This window comes from Centruroides vittatus, unplaced genomic scaffold (assembly GCF_030686945.1).
Source record: "Centruroides vittatus isolate TY-2023 unplaced genomic scaffold, ASM3068694v2 contig_374, whole genome shotgun sequence".
NCBI classification, from domain to species: Eukaryota; Metazoa; Arthropoda; class Arachnida; order Scorpiones; family Buthidae; genus Centruroides; species Centruroides vittatus.
The window spans coordinates 426,996-449,753 of record NW_027122196.1 but is presented as its reverse complement, the minus strand read 5'-3'; the positions used below and the strand labels follow the sequence as shown (position 1 = coordinate 449,753).

Below are 22,758 nucleotides of genomic sequence, written 5' to 3'. Positions count from 1 at the left end.
CTTTATGGCCATTAATATGCATGTATCTACGTTATTTTATATCGTTTTAATTTAAATTTCATAACCTTTAACTCTTCGAAATAAAAGTAAAGTAATTCAGTTAAATAACCAAAGAGATAAAATCTTAAAATTTCCATAACGTTAATACTTTCTTTCAAAAATACGTTCGCATACACGCATGTATAAACATAAAAATTTAAATTTTGTGGTTACTTAGTTGATTTTTTTTTTTGCACGAAAGCCATAAAGTGATTTATGTCATTGATCAGGTTCTCTAACATGCCATGGGCTGGGTCAATCAGAAATATGGAGACTCACCCTTCCCTAAAAGCCAAAAAAATTATTTAAAAAAACCACAAGACTTTATTTATAAATTTAACCTGCTTTAAATGGCCTTACTTGCATCTCTTCTATCTAAAAGTGTAACTAACAAATACTTTCAATATCATTTTCTTAATTGACTTTTATATAAACAACACAAGAGAAAGTTAGATTAACAGATAAAGGAAAAAAAATCTCATAAAGAAAAGATTGATTAAAAATTTCCTTATCTTCTCCCATTATTATTTATTAATGAAGATAAGTTAGAGAGAAATTAATTCATTTGATTCTAAAACAACTTTAAATAGTAGAACAACCTGATATTTTGCAAAGTCAGTAAGTTATAGGGTCATAAATTGGCACCCAACGGAATGCCAATTGTGATCGAATGGCATCGTGTTACTTTTTCCCACTTGAAGTTGCACATTTTCTACCTCATAACCTTAGTTCCCTTGTTGGGATCAGATTATTGAAGTGGACAGAAGTTCAAATTTCAAAACCAAACAAGGAAGTTCCATGTATGGATGTTCTTGTATTCTTATCAATCATATAAACTATAAATAGATGAAATTCTAATCAATTTTTTTTTCTATATCCATTCATATAATATAAACATTAGTAAATGCCATAGAAACAATTTAAAATTTTTGTTTCCACTTCATTCATTTCTATCAAAACAAAATTATCTTCTAATAAATAAACTTAACAAACTATAAACTAAATTTATATTTTAAATATTTAGTTATAAACTTGCTAATTTTTTTTCTTATATAATTAAATTATTTTTTATGTTTTTTTTATAAATTAATTAGTGAGATAATTATAAATATAAAATAATTAAAAGGAAAATTAAATTGTGTAACATTATATCATAAAAATTTTTGTTTTGGTCTAGTTTTTTAAAGTGAAAGTTAGTTTAGAATAAATTAAAATTGGATCCTGCTCTGAATTTTAATGGAGAAGTGCAGTTTCGTGACCAAAGAAAATTTTGCAACCTTTTTTTTTGTATTTTATTTTTTTAGAATTTTAGTGTAGAGAGTTTTCTCTCTGATTTTTAAATTTAATTCATGTATTAAAATTAAAATTAAAAAAAATGTTTTATACACATAAGACTATTTAATTTAATGCTTCATTTTTTAAAGCAAATTAACATTAAATCAAGCATTTTTTCCAACTAAGAAAAACAATTGATGTTTCTAAGTATCAAAGTAATAGTTTTTGTTGAAAAAATTAAATGATTAATATACTTAAATTTTATATAAATTATATAAGCTTTAATCACAAATTTATAATCAGTAATAATTTGTATATATATAATTTTAAATTAAATTTGTAGAATAAATACTTACCATGATAATTTTATGAATGTTTGTATGGTAGGACACTTTAAAATAATTTGATAGTTTACTTTAGATTATTTAGAATACTTTAACAATACTTTTATATGGAAGGATTCTTTCAATGAGGTACAATACATAAAAATGCAAAATTATTCCATGAAAGTCTGTGAGATTTTTTCATTATAAAATATCTTTATTTACATAATCTGAAACTATATTATACATATTTTCATTTACAAAGCTATATGCAATTGCCATAAATTATACTAAAGTAAATAATTTGATTACTTGAAATATGCTTCAAGTAGCTAAGCTTCTACTACATATTCATCCAAAGCTTGTAAGTATTAATAATAAAATAGAGTCTGTGCTAGTTGCAAATGTAGACCCTATTTGAAAGCCATAAAAATATACAAATAAAATCAATGAAAGAAATAAAACCAAATTCTTTACCACTAAGTCAAACTAAACTATATCACTTTTGTATCAAGTTTTTTAAATAGAGAATCTCAAAATTTATTATCTTGTGTCTGGAGCTTGGACCAAATGTCTCTGTTAATCCACTTCTATCTGGGCTGTACTTATCTACAAAAATCTTGAAAGTATTATTTTCTATATAACTTTGTTTCTAATTTACATCCTCTATGCAGGGGGTTGCACATGTTGAGCCATTTTTTCTTCATGGGTCTCTGTCTAATGTTGCTTCTGCCCTAGATTTTCTTTATAAGTGCATAAATTGTTTAAAAAACTAACTATAAAAAATAAATTTTCATTAATTTTTCTAAATGAATTTAAGCATTTAACAAGCTTTAATTAGAATACAATCAATGAAATTCGGAACTACTAAAAACTTTACATACATTTGATTTATTTATAAATTGTATAATAAACCAAAATATATTATGTAAATAACTTAAATATATATATTTTAATTATATTATAATACTGTAAATATATTTTATTTTTAAATTAAAATAAATTATTCATAGATACAAAATGTAATAAGAGTAAGCACACATTTGTTTCAAAATTCCCATAATTATATTACAGACCTTGTAATATAATGAAAGAAGAAGTCAGAATAAAAAACTGAAAGTATTGAAAAAATCAATGAAAGAAATTTGAGAATATTTGAAAAAAAATATTATTGAAAAAGATAACCAACCAGATGTATGATTAAAAAAATCCATTATAATGTATAATTTTTTAATTATTTCTTTTATTTAAAAAATCTTTTAGATATAAATAACTTTATTTTAATTAAAAAAATTGATTTTATTTTTATATTTTTGAATTACAGATTCAGAAAAAGGTCTCTTCCCTTCTGTATTTAACTTAGCGACAAGTGCCAAAATTACTACAAATGCAACCTGTGGAGAAACAGGACCCGAAAATTATTGCAAACTTGTAGAACATGTTTTTATGCGGTATGTTTTTATGCTTAAATTTTCTAATCACTCACGTAAAAATATAATATTTAAACCTAATTGTTATCAATTATGTTTCTGATAACCACAGAAGACTCTGAATATTATATTATAAATTAAATATCACTTGCAATGTTAACTTAATAAAACTTTTCTTAATAGAAGCAGAAACAAAAAATATACAAAAAGTATTTTCGCGTAACTAAATAGGCTTCCTCGTGTTATATATACAGTTCAATAGAGAGTGTGGATCTCGTGTTTCTGATAGGCAATGTATGACTCTTATTGTGACATGGTTTGGCCAGCTCTGATATATAACATTATAAAGCATATACATATATTATAATATTATAAATAAAATAACCTAACATTCCTTTAATGACTACATATTTGAATTAATGTTTAAAGTAATTGAAAATTTTGCATTTGTAAACAAGATTTATTAATTTTAAAACATAAATATAGCAAACTAATTTATTGTACAATTAATTTTTGAGACTTATTATATCAGTTTATATATTAATATACTACTGCTATATTTATATTCATAAGCACAGTGCAATCTCTATACATTTTAATTAGAAATTATGTATATGCTTTCTCCATCCTCCACATAAAACTTAATTTTCTTCAATGTTGTTTTTGATATTATTCATAGTAACAATTGCTTATTAATATCGTTTTTGGTATAAGTGTTATAAAGTAGAATTTGGGAAATTTTCTCTTTTATGATGATTTAAAGTAAATTACCACATTATGTTAAGTCTAATTTAAAGAACACCATATCATATCCATCCATTGTTCACTGAATTTGTTATCAAGATCATTTTGTAACTGGGAAACCAAGGCAAAATCATGCATGGGGGACTTTCTGGCTACTCCATATTTTGCATGAAATGTAATACATAATCATTAACATACAAAGTTCAGAAAATTATTTATTGTGTTTAGTAATTTTTATTTAGTGAACATACTAAGTTTATATGTTATCATCTTTCTAAACACTACATATATATTTTTTATATTAAAAAAATTTAATTATTGTAATAAGAAGAGAGTATTAAATAAAACAATCAATAAATTTGTAACTATTTCTTTTTAAAAATAAGAAAATTTCACTTAGTATTTAAGTTATTTTTCATGTATTCATCTTTATAATCTAATCCTTATTTATAAAAGTGTTTTAGATTTAATTTCAAAACGGTTTAGATTTGACAAAAATCACAACTTTAAAAACATATGAGAAATAGTTTCAATTTACATTCATTTAATTAATTTTTAAAATTTACTTATTATATGATCTACAAAAATAAGTAATGAAAATAAACAAAGTTAAACAAGTCACTATTTATATATTCACTACTTTAAAGATTTTTGTATGGAATTTTAATAGTTTTGCTCTAGGAATAGTATATTTTGTTAGTAAACGAAAACCTAAGACTGAAGTCTGAAAACATTCTTAAATATTAATTTTTCAGTATAGCTTGTAAATAGTAACTTGACTATAGTATTTTATTTATTTTTTGTAAAGATAAGTAGATTGTATGAAGAATAAAAATAATAAACAACTGCTAACATTCTCATTACCAAACAGATAATTTAATCAGAAATGTTTTTGATGGTGTCTTTGTCAATACAGATTCCGTTCATATCTGTAAACTGAAGATGACCAAAGATTTGATCAAAAACGTTTCTTATTAAATTTTAACAGTTGTTTATTATTTTTATTATAATGGTGCAAAGTTCTTTTGGCTTTTAGGACTGTATGAAGGATAATTTTAAGTAATAATAATAAAGATTTTACTTTAATTATTAAAATAATCTTTGAAAATTTATGCTTAAATTAAAACAAAAAATATAAACAATGTATCATCTTGTAATTTTTTAAAATTTAATAAATAAATCCAAGAATTACTTTAAATAAGCAATAATTTAAAGTAGTCATATAAAGCAACTATTGAATATTGTATTATATTGGTTCATTTTAATATAACATTCCATTTTATTTTAATGAATAATTTATAGAATTGTTCATTAAAATAAATATCTATTAATTGAAGATTTAAACTATTTTCATTGACAATAAACAACTCCACACCTCCTGTATTTTTTTCCAGCAAAAAACTAATGGAACAAACATTTTTGCCCTCTTTTAGGGACCTGCCTCAGGTTTTAAAAATTATTCCAAACTGGCTCCTAAAAGAGGCCAAACACATTTGTTCTATTAGTTTTTGCTGGAAAAAGTATGGAAGGTGTTGAGTTGTTTATTGTTAGTGTTCCAGCTTCAAAAAAATATTTCATTTTTATTGATTCTTTAAAAGGAAAATGAAAGTCAGGTTAAAAGAACATATTGCCAATTTAAAATACAATAAAATTAACTCTGTTTTTTACAAACATTGTACACGCTATAACTGTAACATAGATTAAAATGTAATATAGAAAAAAATATATAAAAATTCTACATCGTAAGCACAATACTCATAGTAGAAAATTTAAAGAAAGCATTGAAATTATAGGATCTAATAATAAACTTAATAAAAATTTAAGTATTAAAATAAACAATAATTAAGTAAAATTATTGTAAAATTGAATAAATAAATATGCAGATTATAGATGTGTAAATGTATATATGCAAATTATTTAATGTGCAAGTGCAGTTTGTGGGATGATTTACAAAGTGCTAACTTGTGTTAAGCAGTATATGGCTGCTGTTCGATGGTATATGCAGTATTATTGGTACTGTGTCCAATGTATAAAATGGAAGTGAGTAATTCTTTAAATAAAAATTACATGAAGCTATGTAAGATTTTTTTTATTAAAAAATTTAGCATTGTATAGTTAAAAATTGCAATGCTATTATTAAAAAATTACAAAAATTTTAAATAATTTACAATACTCGGTGAAGTTTTGGTTTTATGTATTTCAACAATAGAATAAAAATTGCTGTAAAAAACATGTATCGGATATGTCTAAAAAGGAAAAAAACATTTGTAAAGAGATATTTTGCTAATATTATGTATTAATAAATATTGTTAGCGAACAGATGAAGGGCACAAGCCCAAAACGCTTATTAGCAGCGCCGTAACTAGCCTTTTATGTGCCCAGTGCGAGCATCTGTAACTACGCCCTAAAACTATGATCCAAAACTTGGTCCAGGTCGTTTCTGCACCCTCAGGGTCTACGCCCTGTGCCTGGGCACCGCTGACATCGTCCTAGTTATGGCACTGCTTATTGGCACTTGGAACAATTAGTTTAAAGACTGTAAAGTACATAAGAAAATAAAGTGGACTTGGAAAAGTCCAGTGTCTAGTGTCAATACTTCATGGTGTCTCAAAACATAACATAAATAAAAATAAAAGAAAGGCATGGTTTTAATACAGAGAATATAAACAAATATATTATTCTACTCATAATATTCTTATCTGTCTTCTGTTCTTATCCTACGATAACCAAATAGACTGAAATGTAGGCTGCTTTTTACTATATTTAAGTTTTCTCTTTGTTAATTAAATGCCAACTTTTTAGTGAATTATTTTCTCTTATCATTTTCTGGCATATAGAGGACCAGATGGCCTGATGGCTGAGTGATTAAGGTGGCACTCTACTGCTCTGGGGAACTGGGGATCAAATCTAAACAGGTCAAAAACTGCAGGAATTTTTTGGAGGGGAATCCATCCAAATATGTTTGGGTCCTGTCCCACACCATCCAGCCATCCCATTGTAGACCTGGTGGCCTACAATAATAGGCCTGCTTTAAAGACTTTTTTAATGCCCACAGGTGGAAAGAATTAAAAAAAGTAAAAAAAGACATACAGGAACAAAATATAACAAATATATGAAATTAATTAATTACAGAGTTTTTTTTATATCTTAAAAAAATAAAACAAGAACTGTTACTTTCAACTTTATTTTACTACATGTTTCAAAGGACATATTTTTATTTTTAGTTGGACTGTTTATTTTCCTTTGTTTTCCTTTTTAGCTCATGCTGGGATCTTTATTTTCTTTATTTAGCAATGATTTACTACTCTGTATTATTAGTACTGAGAAAATTACATTGAATTATGTTATGAAATGAATCAGTTTAAAAATTAATTTAAAATATTTACATAAATTTGTATGCTTTGCAGAGAATTTAAAAATAAAGTCATATAAAACTTTTGAAATTTGAATGATATATATAACAAATATTTTCATAAAATATTGACTTTTTGAAATAATTATATATGTAATCAAGACAGAACTGACTGACTAAGCTGTAAGGTAAAACTTAGACAAACAGCTTTTATGTGTTACATGTTAGATAATGAATCAAATTAATTTATTTAAATAAACAAATTAATTAATTATAATTAATTAATTAATTAATTAAAATTAATAAATTAAAAAATTTCACATCTACTTTCTTCGCAAACTTTTTCACTTAGAAAGAACTGTCCCAGGCTACGCAATTCGCCACGAAACTAACCGTATCTGCTCTTATCCATTGTTCTTAAAACGTATCATTAAATTCTACTATCGTTTAAAATTCAAATCTGACAGTAATATTACCTTTCTGCACCACGAAATAATCAAAGGCAGTAAAAAATCAACTACAATACAACTCTGGCAAACTAAACTAAATAAAATACTAAATTCTTTTGGAGTATCAGATCTTCTATTCAAAGATAATATTCAGGACTGGAAATTTGGATATACTATGTTAATGGAATCAGCTATCGCTCAATCTATAAATATGGATCAAAATAGCCTAAATCACAATACCTATCATCCCTGGTACTTAAAAATTTTACAAATACCTTCTGTACAACCTTATATGATAAAATCAATTAACTTCAACGTAAAAAGGCTAATTTCACAATTACGTCTAAATAAATATTCCCTTTATATCAATAATTTCTATATTGACCTATCAAACAATCATTGCCCATGGTGCAAATTCGATAACTTCTCAATTGAACACTTACTTCAGAAATGTCAAAATCTCTCTAATGTACGTGATTCTTTCAACATTCCTCGAATACTCCAAAGTGATTCATCCCAAGATTATAGAAATTCTCTCAATAACCTAAATAAAAATGATCTCTATTCTCTGTATAATTATTTCATTAAGATTACAAAAATGTTGTAAATCTATGCCAGTATGTCAAAATATATCAACATTATATAACTTCATTATTGTATAATTATATTACTGTGTTTGTTAAAATAACTGTTTTTATTTATGTTAATAATGAAATAATATAAAACCAACGTATAAAGACTGTTAAATTTTAATAACCTAGTTAATGTTTTAATAATACGAAAATTTACAAGTCAATTTTGTACAACCCCCTGCAACAGGGATAATCCCCTTTTTGTGAATAAAGATATTTGATATTTATTTGATTTATTTGATTAATAAATTAATTTATCTATGCTGCATAGATTATGTAATTTTATTTTATTTACACAGATTTACAATAATAGTATAGTGATAAAAGCATTTTTAAATATAAGAGAATTGTTAATATATTCTTGCAAAAGATGAGACATTGCTTGACTTTTCCTGATTAAAAGTATTGGATTACATTTGTTATTCTTTAATTAGGTAGTAAAATGAAGAAGAGTTGTTATCTAATCTTAAATTTCACTGTTAATAATCAAAGTTTATTTAAAATGTCTCTTGACATCTTTTGCAGCTTGGAAAACCAATTTAAATGAAGCATCATTTCAATTTGAATATTACTTCTCTATCTCATCAAAATTACAGTATTTAATGAAATTTTATACAAGGAAAGCATTATTGTAAATAATAATCCTTCTGTGCAGTTTCTCTTTTATTTATATGCTGTAAATAAAATACTCATCAAATATTGTATATTAACATAAACTGAAGTCCACTAAATAAAAATATAATAAAATTAGATAATATTTATGTAAATAAAGTAGTTATAAACAAATTAATTAATTTAAAATTTTGTTTTATAGAGAGCCTCAATGTGGAATCTGTGATGCAAGTAATCCATCCAAACAACATCCAATTACAAATGCCATTGATGGTACTAATAGATGGTGGCAGAGTCCAACATTACAAAATGGAAAACAGTTTGAATGGGTGACTATTACACTTGATCTCAAACAGGTAAATTTATATGTAAGCTGTATCAAAATCTTGACTGTAAAATTATTTAGATGCATTTGGATGACTTTTTTACTACTTAATTAAATTAGTAAAAAATTAAAAGAATCATCATGATCCAAGATTTAAGATTAAACTCAATTATTCCTATTCATTATGTCAGTGTTTTTAATCTTGTTCTAATAGGGACACTCCCAAATTGATAATTTTTTCTTGCAGCATCTTTATACTCTAAAATAGCCTGATAATTTAGTAGATCATTTGGCTTTCCTGTACATCTTTATCAATGTAGAGTTACTGCACCTTTATTACTTTTAGTAAAGATACTTTTAGTAATAAACATGAGAAGTGTTATGATGCTATTCAGTACTATATTTCATTGAATCAAGGCCAAGCAGTCATTGAGTGGATAAAACCAATGAATGCTGATAATTTTCTGGGTTTTCTTCACATGTCTAACATCTAAATAGAGGCCAGTTTCCCATAGAAAGCCTCCTGGGTGGCACTCTTCCTCGGTAGATCACTCATGTATGCATTGTGTCATTCCATCAATCCTTTTTGTGGCACCCTTATGGCATCTTGGTTCAAAACCAGTGCTTTATGTTACACACAAAACACTGCTTTGTTAAAGAAATATATAGATAAATAAGCAGTTTTTATCTATATGGATTATGATTCATAATTCATTTATGCTTTGAGAAAGCTAACATCTAAATCAATATTTCTCAGATGTGTACTCTAGACAGGCCTTATTCTAAAGTTTTTTCCTACTGAACATTATATCAGTTTTGTTTTGGCCAAGTTGATAATAAGCTGTTCTAAAAGACATAAATGGAACATAAGAACAATAACTTAAATCTTATACTTATATAGGCCTAATTATTTATTAATTTCAATCAAGTTCAATATTATTTGTTAGACGTGCACTGTGCACTGCGTGCTTGTATGTGATAAAATTTACTATACAATAAGCATGTTGTGGTTGTGGATTATAGTTTAAATGGTGATATTAATGTTGCAGCTGCATAAAAAATATCAATTGTTTATATTCAATATAAATGGTAAATCCTGCAAACACTCCTTCCATAGCTCATTTTTCGTGAGCTGAATAAAATATACAGTTAAAGCAGTGTAAACTATAATTGCACGTAAACAAAAATGACAGATAAAAGAAAGAAAACTTTTTAACTTACAAGTGAAAAATAAAACCACTGATTACTAATTTACTAATATTTTCATTTTAGTTTCTGATTTATTGTTATGTTTTACGTAAAAACATAACTTTTTCTTAATCATAATAATATAATTTGATGTCAATGCAAATTCATAAGTATATTATTTGAGTGTTAAGAAATGTTTAACAAATTTACTTCTACTGTGTCTTCCACTGTAAAAATTTTCATTTTAGGTTTATCAAGTTGCTTATGTTATTGTGAAAGCTGCAATATCTCCAAGACCAGGAAACTGGATATTAGAACATTCATTGGATGGTTTAAATTATCAACCATGGCAATATTATGTGATAAGTGATAGTGAATGCTGGGAAATATATCGTATACCTCCAACATTAGGAACACCTAAATATAGGAGTGATGATGAAGTTATTTGTACCTCATACTATTCCAAATTAAATCCTTTTGAGAATGGAGAAGTAAGTATTATTTAATTAAAACATTTTTTTACATTTTAAAATTAAATTATTTGATTTTGTATTTTTAAGTTAGCAAAATTTATTAAGAGTTTCAATTCAAAAAAATTATCAATTTATAAAGCAGTCAACAGACTGTTGACAATTACCAACTCTCATAAGAAACACTAGTGAAGTTGTTAGACAAGCTTAGTAAGTTAAATTGTTTATTATTTATCAGTTTTGAATGCTTTGCTTAAATCTATTAATTATTGAGACAAGTGAAACAGGGATTCTCGTGTATATATATATATATGAGGTATCTGACTCAGGTATTAAGTTGAAATGGATACAGAAAGATGTCATAATGTTAGATACTCTTTAAATGTAACAAAAATTTGATCTGCTATTGTTGGCTATTAACTATTAAAGAAATTTTGAAACACCAATACTAAAATATAGAAAATGTAAATGGACAGGTGTCATTTTCAGACTTACTTCAGGTACCAAAATTGTTGCAGGGTCCTTAGAATGATTATTAATGAAAATATTAAATTAGAGATATACAATGAAGAATTAAAATGGTGATTGAACCAATAATTCATTTTTACATTATATAATTTGAAGACAAACACAAAAATAAGAAGAAAAGACAGCCATTGAACTGCCAACAACAAATCATAAAATCTCCTCAGTTTAATGGCACCACAATGAATTATCTTCAGGATGTCTGGAAGCAAATAGTCCCAATGCCAGAGCCACTTTGGTGTAAAACTGAATTCTTTAAAGTTTTCATTTTCACATAATTGATCATTTCACACAACTGAACAAAAATAATTTGGCATTTTCTTAGAATGCTCTCACATATTAAAAGAACAATTAAACAGTAGTCAACTGTTTTTTATAAGTTCTTCCTCGTCCAAAGCTATATAAAATTGCTTTTAAAAGTTTATCTGATTAGACAGTAATCATATAAAAATAACTTTATATACCTTGAGGATAAGTCTGTAAAGAAAGTCTTTTATCAAGAAAGTTCTGTTATTAATTAATTATATGTTTTTGTGGTATGAGAAGGACTTACTAAGAAGACTGAGTTATTTTTGTGATTGTTTTCAAAATGTGTATGTTTTTAAGTACAGGTATCCATGTATAATGCAGTACTTGTACAATGCAATTTCAATATGAGTTTATATGAAATTATCTGTTTATCTTATGGTTCTAAAGAATTGGAAATTTGTTTAGTACCATATAATGAATTTTAAAAACAATTCCAACAAACCACTCAGCAGATTTTCATAATTGATTTCTTATAAACAATACCATTAGAAGAATATATAGAAGTTGAAAATTATAGCAACGTCCAAAAGGTTTTAAGTGATGAAGACATCTTGCCATTGGCAAGTAAAGAATATTAGCAAAATGTTGTTTTAGAAGATAGTAGTGAAGATGAATGAAGAGGATTAAAATTTATTTATTGTGTGAAATGGAAGATTGTTATGTACAGTTCTTTATTTTACAAATTTCAATAAGTTTGCTTTTCTTTTGTAATTTGTGTTTTGTTAAATGAAATTTTCTGAATTAATAAAACTTTTTCCTTACATAATAGATAAAATTTACATTAAAAAAATTTTTTTTGGAATGTAAACCCATTTTTTATAAGAAATCTGAATCTCAAATAAAGCAATTTATATAACAAGACATTTTTGTGGAACTTAACTATAATGGGTTATATGAGAGTTACCTGTATATTTTTTGTTTTTAGATTTTTATTGTTATCCATAATATATAAAGGCCAATGAAAATAGTGCTAAGACAAAATGTATCACTGTTCTTAATATTACATTATATATTTGAAATTTTGTACTAATACAGTATTTAAAAAGATGTTTGTTAGGATAAAATTGATATTATTGTCATAATATTATGATATTAATAAATTAAAACATAGTAACTAAGCCAATATTATATAGTTAATATAATAATTAAATAATGTACAAGTAATGTAATATTTAATCATAAGTTTGATTACACAAATATATACAATATGCAGAAAAATATACAAAAAGTAACACAGGGTGTCTGAAAGATTCTGTGCAGTGAAAAATTTTGATGACATTAAAGTTATATGTGCAGTATTGTATACAAGACCTGTAAGTTGTCCTTTGGTACCAGTTGACCAGGTATACATACAGTATTTCATACAACTTTAATGTCATTACAAATTTCTCACTGCACAATAACTTTTCAGACAACCTGTAAATTAATGCAAAATAAAATTAATTTGAAGCTTTTCTATTATTTTATAAAATACTGTACATAAACTGTACAAGATGATAAACAATAAAGAATAAATTTGTTAAAATATTGAGTTTCAATAGCCAAGCAGTTAAGATGTTAGCCTATTGCTCTGGATGACCTGGGAAGGAATCTTAAATTTTATCTGAATATTTAAATTTTAAAAGATTAAAAAAATAAATTTGAGGATAGAAAACATCAGAAACTGGAAATTTAAAAATTAGAATAAAACCAGAAAATATTTATAGAACACCTGAAGAAGACCCTAAAAAGTGGGTCGAAAACGTTAGTGATTTGTTCTGAGTTTTTTACTTGCAAAGCTATACAAGGTTACTGAGACATATTTGTATTATCGCTTTGTTCATTGGATGGAGTTGATTGTCCCTCATCACTTGGTTGTCTAATTGTGAGTCTTGGCAAACCCATGATGGGCTTGATAAAAAGTTCCCCTTAGTGCCCACAGTACAGAAAGAGTTATAAGAAGTATATTAAGTTTTGATTGCAGTTTAGAGATTTCCAACATTAATTTGTATTGAAATATGAGAAACTACATACATATATTTGAATTATTTGATTATTCTGAAGGAGATGAAATTTTTCCCCTGAAAGTATTAAATATTAAATAAATAATTGTAGTAAATAAATAAGTATTAAATAAATTATTGAGTCATATGTTTAAAAAAAATGATTTTAAAAATTTCTCAAATATTAGTTGTTTAAATACTTCAAATAGATTTGTTTATAAGATATAGATATAGATTTATTTTTCTTCATGAAGCTTTTTTTTTAAAATCTGAATTTACATTATCATGGTTTTTTTCAGATTCATACGTCACTAGTTAATGGTCGACCTGGAGTAGATGGCCCAAGTGATACTTTAAGGGTGAATATAAAATATATATAAAATAATATAGAATAATTAATTATTAAATTAAAGGTATTAAATATATTTAAATAAAAAGCTTTTAATATTAAATATAACAAATAAATAAAATTTTTAAAAAATAAAATAAATGTATCAATCACTTAGATCTCATCATTTACATATACAAATAAAGAAAACAAGAAGCATACTAAGTCTTTTAACAATATCAGTATCTTTTAAAAGTAATCAGTTATTTATTAAATTTAATAATTTATAAAAACCAAAATCAGGCATAATGTGTAATTTCTACATATTTATATAATAATGAACCATCTTCTTTCCACTTACTTCCCTTTACTTGTATTATTCAATGAAACATGTAGTGATTGTTTTTTTGTTTTGGAAACCACACTCAACAAGATGTACTCTTTCATATAGGGATATAATTTTGAGCATTTTTTGCCCCTCTTTAGTCCAATTTCTTAAGAAGTTACTATTTAACATCATATTCAGTGTAATATTTTAAAACATTCAAATTCTTTTCATACATTGGGGACTGTCTATTAATTAATAGACAGTTAGCTTAAAGGAAGGAGAGGATTGTGAAAGTACAGTATATTATTGTAAATGATGGAGAAAGGGGATTGAGGCATTGTATACATGGACAATTTTAGTGGTATTAGTAGCATTTCTCCAACGTTGGAGAGTCTGCGATCTATTGTACACATAATTAAAGGGGATAGGCATTTACTAAAAGTATATCATTGAACATAACAGAGAGGGAGGGTGGTCAAAAGTGGCTCAAAAATTGTACACATAATGAATGGACAGTCCTTTATGGTTTAAAGTAGCATTTTTCTGTCCGTTTTGTTTTCTATTATAACATTAAACCAAGTTAATCTTGGACTTGATTTAAATGTCATAATAGAAAACTAAGAAGAAAAAGACAGAAATCATGCTACTGTAAACCATAATATATGAAAAGAATTTGAATGTTATAAAATTCTATATTGAATGTAATGTTAAATAGGAATTTCTTAAGAAATTGGATTGAAGAGGGGCAGAAGATGCCCAAAATGCATATCCTCATATGAGAGACTACATCTTTCTTTTTCAGTGTGGTTTCCAAAAAAAAAAAAAAAAACTATTACATAAGTTTTATTAAACAATGTAAGATTATGTTAAATGCTTATACAAATGTCAAAAGTATAAAATATATAGAATTTATAAACTGAAAAATTACCTGAAGCATATTAGGCAATGTCCCCATGGCCTCTGCAATGAAAACAATTAATATGCAACAAGTTTGCATATTATCTGAGTGCAAAGAGATCCAGAGAGATCATAATAAATAATAAATTATCACAATCTTTACAAATTTTATCAGGTTTTCATCATTTTGAGAAGCTTTCTATAAAATAAACCTGAATTTTTTATATTAAAAATGAAATACCTTAAAGCAAAAAGTCTTAGGCAAAACTTGATTGAAGTTTTTGAGAAATAATTCTCAGTTTCAGATTCAAATTAGAACCATTGCTTCAAAACATTTTGAAACATTCCTATATATTCCATAATAAACCAAATATATTTGAACATCAAAATAATTTTGTATTAACGATATTAATAATATAAATTAACTTGATATTAATTATATCATTAATATTATGTTAATATCATAATAATATGTTTATCTTTTACTAAATATAAGGGATCTATAGCCAAGAAGTTCATTTTAACTTTAATTGATAACATAAATTGAAAAAAGATGATGTCAAGATATCAAATAGCCCTCCTCAAGGAATTTTGTATTTTAATCTGTTTAATATTTTCAAGAAGTTCAGAAGTTGAGATTTGTTTCTTGGAAGTACTAAGTAGATTAAAACATATTAAATATGTATAAATTAAATTTTGGTTTCAGAAATTTACAACAGCAAGATATGTAAGATTAAGATTACAAAAGATTAGAACTTTAAATGCTGATCTTATGACCTTACAAACAAATGATCCAGAAAGAATTGACAAGGCAGTGACAAGGAGAGTGAGTATTAGTATTGTTTATACTGTTTTAAATATTAAATTCTTTTATTAGTAATTTTTTAACATTATTAATAAGTAACTACTATCATCATTGTTATATTCTACAGGTTTTTCAAAGTTATTTATAAATTAAAATATTTTTTATTTTGACTTTTAATTTATGAGTGTTTCAATTGAATTTGAAGAGAATTTTTTAACTAAACTCAGCTTAATACAAAGTAATGTTTCTAACTAAAATATTGCAAATTGGTTGGCTGGATGGCTGAGGCAGTTAAGGCATCAGCCTATTGATCTGGGAGAGAATTTGAATGAGCAACTCCCCAGGAATTTTTCATGGGTGATCTGTCCCATATATGTCTCATTCCTCACCATCCAGCCAATATCTGAGGATGGGGTAAAGATTAACAAACAAAATTTGGTATGATAACTTGTTTATAAGGGACATTGATGCTAGTAAATTTTGGAGTATGGAACTTGTGGTGGGGAGACAGAGAGGTGGTCATGTTTTGTATCTTGAGTGATGTCAGACTTTATGAAAAATTTTCCTTGTATGCTTCCTTGATTTTAAGCTCTTTTGAAATGAAGATTTTATCTTATAAAATTCCAAAATGATGTCTCAAATTTAAAAAATCCAGCAACTCATTGCAGATATTTTTAATTAAAGAGTCTAAAGAAAGATATTGAAACAGCAGAGTTAAAATATTGTAAAAAATTTAGTTTTTAATACTCTATTTTTAACAACTACTGGATTCCATATTTAAAATATCAAAAATCTTAAGACATTTGTTAAGAGATTTATTACATAACAAGAAGAAAAAGAAACAAAGATTTCATTTTGATGAGACTTGTAACCTGATGATAGCTGCTGTGATGGCTATCATCAAGTTACAAATATAAAAAAAGTTGCAAACAGGTTGTAATTCTAATTTTAAACAAGATATTATCTTCCTGTATATATTTATTTTTTTATTTTTTTACATAAGCTTAACACTTTATTACTATAATATTAATTTTTTTTGTTAATAATGTTATATTTAAAGTTTAATATGGTTTTATTTTATATTTTCACTAAAAGAAAGGTTTCTTAAATCTCGATGTTTCTTTATTTTTTGTTTTTACTTTTATATTTTTAGCCTGATGATAGCAATTGCAATATTGCAATTGCTATCATCAGGCAAAATGAAAATATTTATATCTTGTTTTTTTTAATAAAATGCTAGATGTGATTACAGCTTGCTCACAGGTCTTCTGGTTTTTGGAAGACTTTTTTTAATCACATAATCTCCCATAGAATCTGGCCTGCATGGTTTCCAGACTTCCTTTCCCTTGATCTTGGGGCCTCTGGGAGACATTTTCAGGATTTTCTATAGGAGAAACTGCAATATTATACGCAGTGGTGATATTCAGTGGGTTCACGCAGGTTCGGCCGAACCTGTTGGTAAAATTTTCAGTTTCCTGAACCTTGTTAAACACACGCAACATTTCTCAGTGGTTTTGTTTCTTTTAAAAAATATATTAAAATATACGTATTATACTTTTTAACACTACTAAACTAGAGCCTTATACCCTGTTCGCACCGAGCATTTCAATCTAGATTGTGAGCAAGGTCGGGGACTATGCCTTGGTGCGATCTCTCTCAACCATTTCAATCTTGACTGAAACGAGGTTTAATCGCGATCGATTCAAGAGAGTTCTTGAAACTAGATTCAGTCATAAGAGAGATCCCACGATCTCACGTGCATGAGATAATACAAGATGGCTGTGGAACCTCGTGTCGGGCTATGGACAGTGAAATAAAAAGGATATTGTATTTCGAGAGACGATGACATCTGTCTATTATCAGCAGTGCCATTCGGGGTGAAAAATTTCTCTAACTAAAAACAAAAGAAAAAAAAAAAGGTCGAAAGCACTAATATACTATTGTTACCTGGTCTCCGCCCAGGTACCCCTTACGTTCCAAATATGCCACTGATTATTAGATATATCACAAGAAAAAGTATTGTATTTATTTCTAGCCAAAACTTCCATTTTGTTTATCGGTGATTGTTAGGGAAAAATTTTCTGCTAGCGAACCCTTTGTTAAATATTTTGAATATCACCACTGATTATACATAAAACTTCACTTTTATTAAAGCTTTATTTAAACCTTTTCTACTTCACAGTAACATTTTACACACCCTGCATGAAGTCAAAGGAACTTAAAAATTGGCACTTTGTATAATTGAAGTTTGTATTAACCAAACCCATTAATATTGAAATGCCTATCCTTCCTTGCCCATGGGACCACAAATCCACTTTGTATTAATGTGAACTTTGCATAAACTGATAATGTAATAACAGAGTTTGACTGTATTTGATAAAGTCAAGTTTTGAGTTTATTGAATTTTAATTTATGAAATTTGATATTATGAATTTTGTAAGAAAATTTCGTATATATTTAAATTACATTATTTCAATATTAATCATCTGCTATTTTATAAAGTTTAAACTTTTGTTATCATTTTACCAAATTAGTCTAAAAACTATATTGAACTTTTAAGTAAAATTTATAAATTATAATTTGACTTTTTGTAATGTTTAAATTTGATTTAAATTTCAGTATTTCTACTCGATAAAAGATATATCAATTGGAGGACAATGTGTTTGTTATGGTCATGCTAGAGATTGTCTTACAGATTCTTCATCAGGGGTGAGAGTTTTAGATAATTCATTAAATTTTAAAATTTAACTGAAGTAACTTAATATTAATTTACTATATAAAGTTAGTTCATTTATAAAATATATATTTTATAATGATTCTTGCTCTGGTCAGGAATAATTCTTAATATAAACCAGAGTTGAGTAATTTTACAGACTTACTACACACTTTGTAGATTAAGTGAAGAAAATGAAGCAGATATCAATTGAAAAGATATACTCTTTAATGATATCAGAAATGCATTTTGGACTCAGTCCATCATCAGTCCATAATAATTTATAGTGTATGCTATCAATTCTTTTGATATGTTTAGTTTGATGTGATACTTCAGAAAGTTATTCATTGCTTAACATTTTAGAAAAGCTAACCTGACATGTATTAAATATTAAGCAATTTATTTTCCCATTATCTAGTTTAAATGATGATGGGGCCATTCAAGTACTTGTTCAAATATTCAAATTTTATATTTTGTTTAAAATGAAATTAAATGTTTTTTCTATTTAGTTTTATTGGATTTTTGAATTTTTATTAAATAAAAGCAAGTGAAAAAATTCTTCAATCACACTTTTAAATAACGTGAAATAGTACAAATTCATTAATCTACAAATAATAAATTGTTAATAATAATTGTTAAACATTGTTGATATCTCCAATTATCACTGTAATAAATATACTTTTCAAAAATTATAGAAGTATTATGTAGATATGTGGTGGTTCGTATCAAGAGAATTGTAAGTCCACGAATAAATGTTACAAATATGAACACAAAACTTATGTTTACAATTGAATAATCCTTTATTGCTCTCGGAACACTGTTCTTTTCTTTTGTATTTACAATTGATCCCAACTTGAGTATCCTCACTGGGGAAGGGGTCGCCACTTACTTGTGTACAAACAATAATACATGCGCGCGTAACATAAAACCTCTATAACCGACTTAAAAACTAAACTTATAACTACCTTAAAACTAATATAATAGGGAAACGGATAGACTTAGGAAAGGTGGAAAGTATATAGAAATAGATAGAAAATACCCGGGTTAACGCTTGATTGATCGATATCCTTCTTCCTTATTTGGCTGTTCGTCCTCGATATTCTCCGATTCTCTCGGCGTTCTCTAGCCCTCGTGCCTATACTTCTCTGGCCTCGACAGTCCTGCAGTCTCCTTTCTTTATCTCTCTTTCGAGTCTGGATCACTGCCTTGCACCTCCGTTCCTTTCGAGGTCTAGCCAAAAAGTGTCCGTTCTTCTACCACTTAGTCCTCAGAGCTTCCTCTTTTCTTTTGTTCTCACTCCCCCTTAGTTCTTAGAAGGGGTAATCCTGCCCTCCAGCGATAACAGTTAGATTGTTGAGACAAAGAAGAAAGGAATGGAAATAAGAGAATAGAAATGAAAGAAGAAGGAAGATAGAAAATACATATATGTATTTACAACTTATGAATTATATATATATATGTAACTAAAATATGGCTGACGGCCACAGATATACCACTATTTCATGATTAAAAAAAAAATAATTTTAAAAATTTGTATTAATTTAATTAAATTAAATTTCAATCACTCAGAAAAATATTTATCAAAAATACATTTTGAACCTGTAACTTGTTGTGTAATACCTAAACATAGTAAATGTCAGTTATACCACCATATGCATGATATGTTTTACATTTGTGTTAATTTTGATTATTATGTATATAATAGAAAAACTGCAATAGTATAGATTGTGATAATTTGGACACATTCAGAGAATAGCAGATTATGTAACATGTTAAATGGAAAGTTAGAAATTGGTGCATTATATTGTAAGATCATCCAGCTGGCAACATAGCCTGTAGTACTGCTCTGATTGGCATCAGGATTAAAGGTACAGGATTTTTTCTGGTGATCATGAACACATGAAGACATTCTGTCTCTTGCTCCTTCTTGGTTGCTTGAATCCTTCTCTATCCTTGTCTTGACCCAATGCTACTAACCTTTATAAAGGGCTTGTAGCAGTAGGCTATTCAGCCACAAGAGTGCACTGTACATCTAAGAGTTGGCAATTCTAGCCAAAAACCTAACCACATGCATAGCTACACAGTGGGATAGTTTGAAGATGGTTAAGTTATGACATTTTGAAATGAATTCAATTATTGAATTGAATAACAGGAATGTTAAGTTAGATTGCTTGAGAATAATTATGAAATTTTTAACTCATTTTTATGCTAACAAAAATGCATTGATATACTTCACATATCAAAAATTTAAGAATAAAAATAAACAGTTAAGAAATCTGGCCAAGTTTTTTAACAGTTTAAGTTTGTTTCCTGAAATAATATTAAATAACAGAATTTTGGTAGAAAATTATGCCATGGTCTTGGTAAATCATTACACACATCAGCTGTTAAAGATTATAATAAATCACTGGCTAGTCAGTTTCACAGTTGGTGTCAACAGATTAAAATGATTTCCTTTTCTATTTTTTTAGCAAATATTTTAATTAATGGACAAATGAGAGTAGATCTGATATTGTGAATAGACCCTGTGTTGGACTATAAAGTAGTCCGAAAACATTTGTCCATAGATTAAAATATTTGCTGGAAAAATAGAAAAGGATATTTTTTGTGTTTTGAACTGTCTTCCAGTTTGTATGGTGCACTTTCCTTTTATTAACAGATTATTAATTGAAATGATAGTTCTTTTTTTATATTTTAATTAGCATTACAGTATATCAACCAATTCTTTTACAACTCAAACTGAATACATGTTTTGTAATGTTCAAATCAAAAACTTTATTGTAAAATAAAGAATTATGTTATTTTTGTAAGAAGTGCATGTTCTTTCTATACAATTATTCACTAACTGTAAAGAAATTCGTGTAATAATATGTAAATATATGTAACATATTAATTTTGATAAGATCAATCAGGATAATTTTCACTTACTGTTTCATAATTTATTGGGAATATCTGTTATCAAACATTGTTCATATCAATGATATTTCAAAAATTGTTGGATTAACTCATGTAAAAACACAGGAAAAATTGTTTTTGTTTTCGTTTTTTTTGCTTGCATCTTCCTTGGTTTTGCAGAAGAAATAAACTAATAATAATATTAATATATTTTTTGTTTAATTATAAATCAAATTTTCATTTTTATAACAGAAACAACAATGTAAGTGTGAACATAATACATGCGGTGAAAATTGTGATTTTTGTTGTCCATTATACAATCAAAAACCATGGCGAGCAGGAAATACTACAGATGGAGCTGTTTGTGAAAGTAAGATATTTGACATAATTTACAATAAAATATATTTTGATTTAGCTAACAATTATTACATATTTTTAAGGTATTTATGGAGTGTTTTATTACATATTACACCATAAATTTTATTAGCAATTTAAATTAATTTAAATTTAAAGAATTATTTTCCTTTCTAAATTAATTTAGAAAAGAGAATAATTCTTAATACTTTAACTCATTAAAAGATGTTTAAATTGTTTGGTTAAAATATTAATTCAAAATATAATTTTATAAATAGTAATAAAGATTTGTTCAGCTTCTAATAAGTAACCAAATATATCAGAAGCCAATTATATACAAAATTGATATAAATTAAAAATAAATATTAAATATTACTACATAGTAGCTGAATTAATCAATGCTCCTTTAACAGTGGATGAAATTTAAAGAACATTAACATTTTTAACTTGATTGATTTCAATTTCATGCTTGTCCATGCCTAAAGCTGGCCAATTAACAAGCTTGAAAATATTAGTGTTCTTCAAATTTCACTCAATGCTGAAGGTGCATTTATTAATTCAGCTGAGTAATCACAGTGACTAGTTCATCCTTACTATATATAATTCATTTATCTGTCATTCTAATTTCTAATATATATTTGTTTTTTATTAGTGTGTCAATGTTTTGGTCATGCAGAAAGTTGTTATTATGATCAAAATGTAGCTGATAGAAGAGAGAGTCTTAATATTGAAGGACAATATGAAGGAGGAGGTGTTTGTGAAAACTGTAAGGTGAGAGTTGTG

The 22,758-nt window shown here is 26.4% G+C and overlaps 1 protein-coding gene across 1 annotated transcript in view; it reads left to right on the top strand.

Annotated features, from left to right (window-relative positions):
• The window catches only part of LOC136975509 (laminin subunit alpha lam-3-like), a 108,888-nt gene that overhangs the window by 5,584 nt on the left and 80,546 nt on the right, over positions 1-22,758 (top strand). Inside the window, 8 exon segments of the mRNA XM_067270571.1 lie at positions 2,962-3,088; positions 9,059-9,212; positions 10,618-10,860; positions 13,955-14,014; positions 15,915-16,034; positions 18,633-18,722; positions 21,874-21,991; positions 22,628-22,746. Coding sequence (XP_067126672.1) covers positions 2,962-3,088; positions 9,059-9,212; positions 10,618-10,860; positions 13,955-14,014; positions 15,915-16,034; positions 18,633-18,722; positions 21,874-21,991; positions 22,628-22,746 — 1,031 coding nt within the window.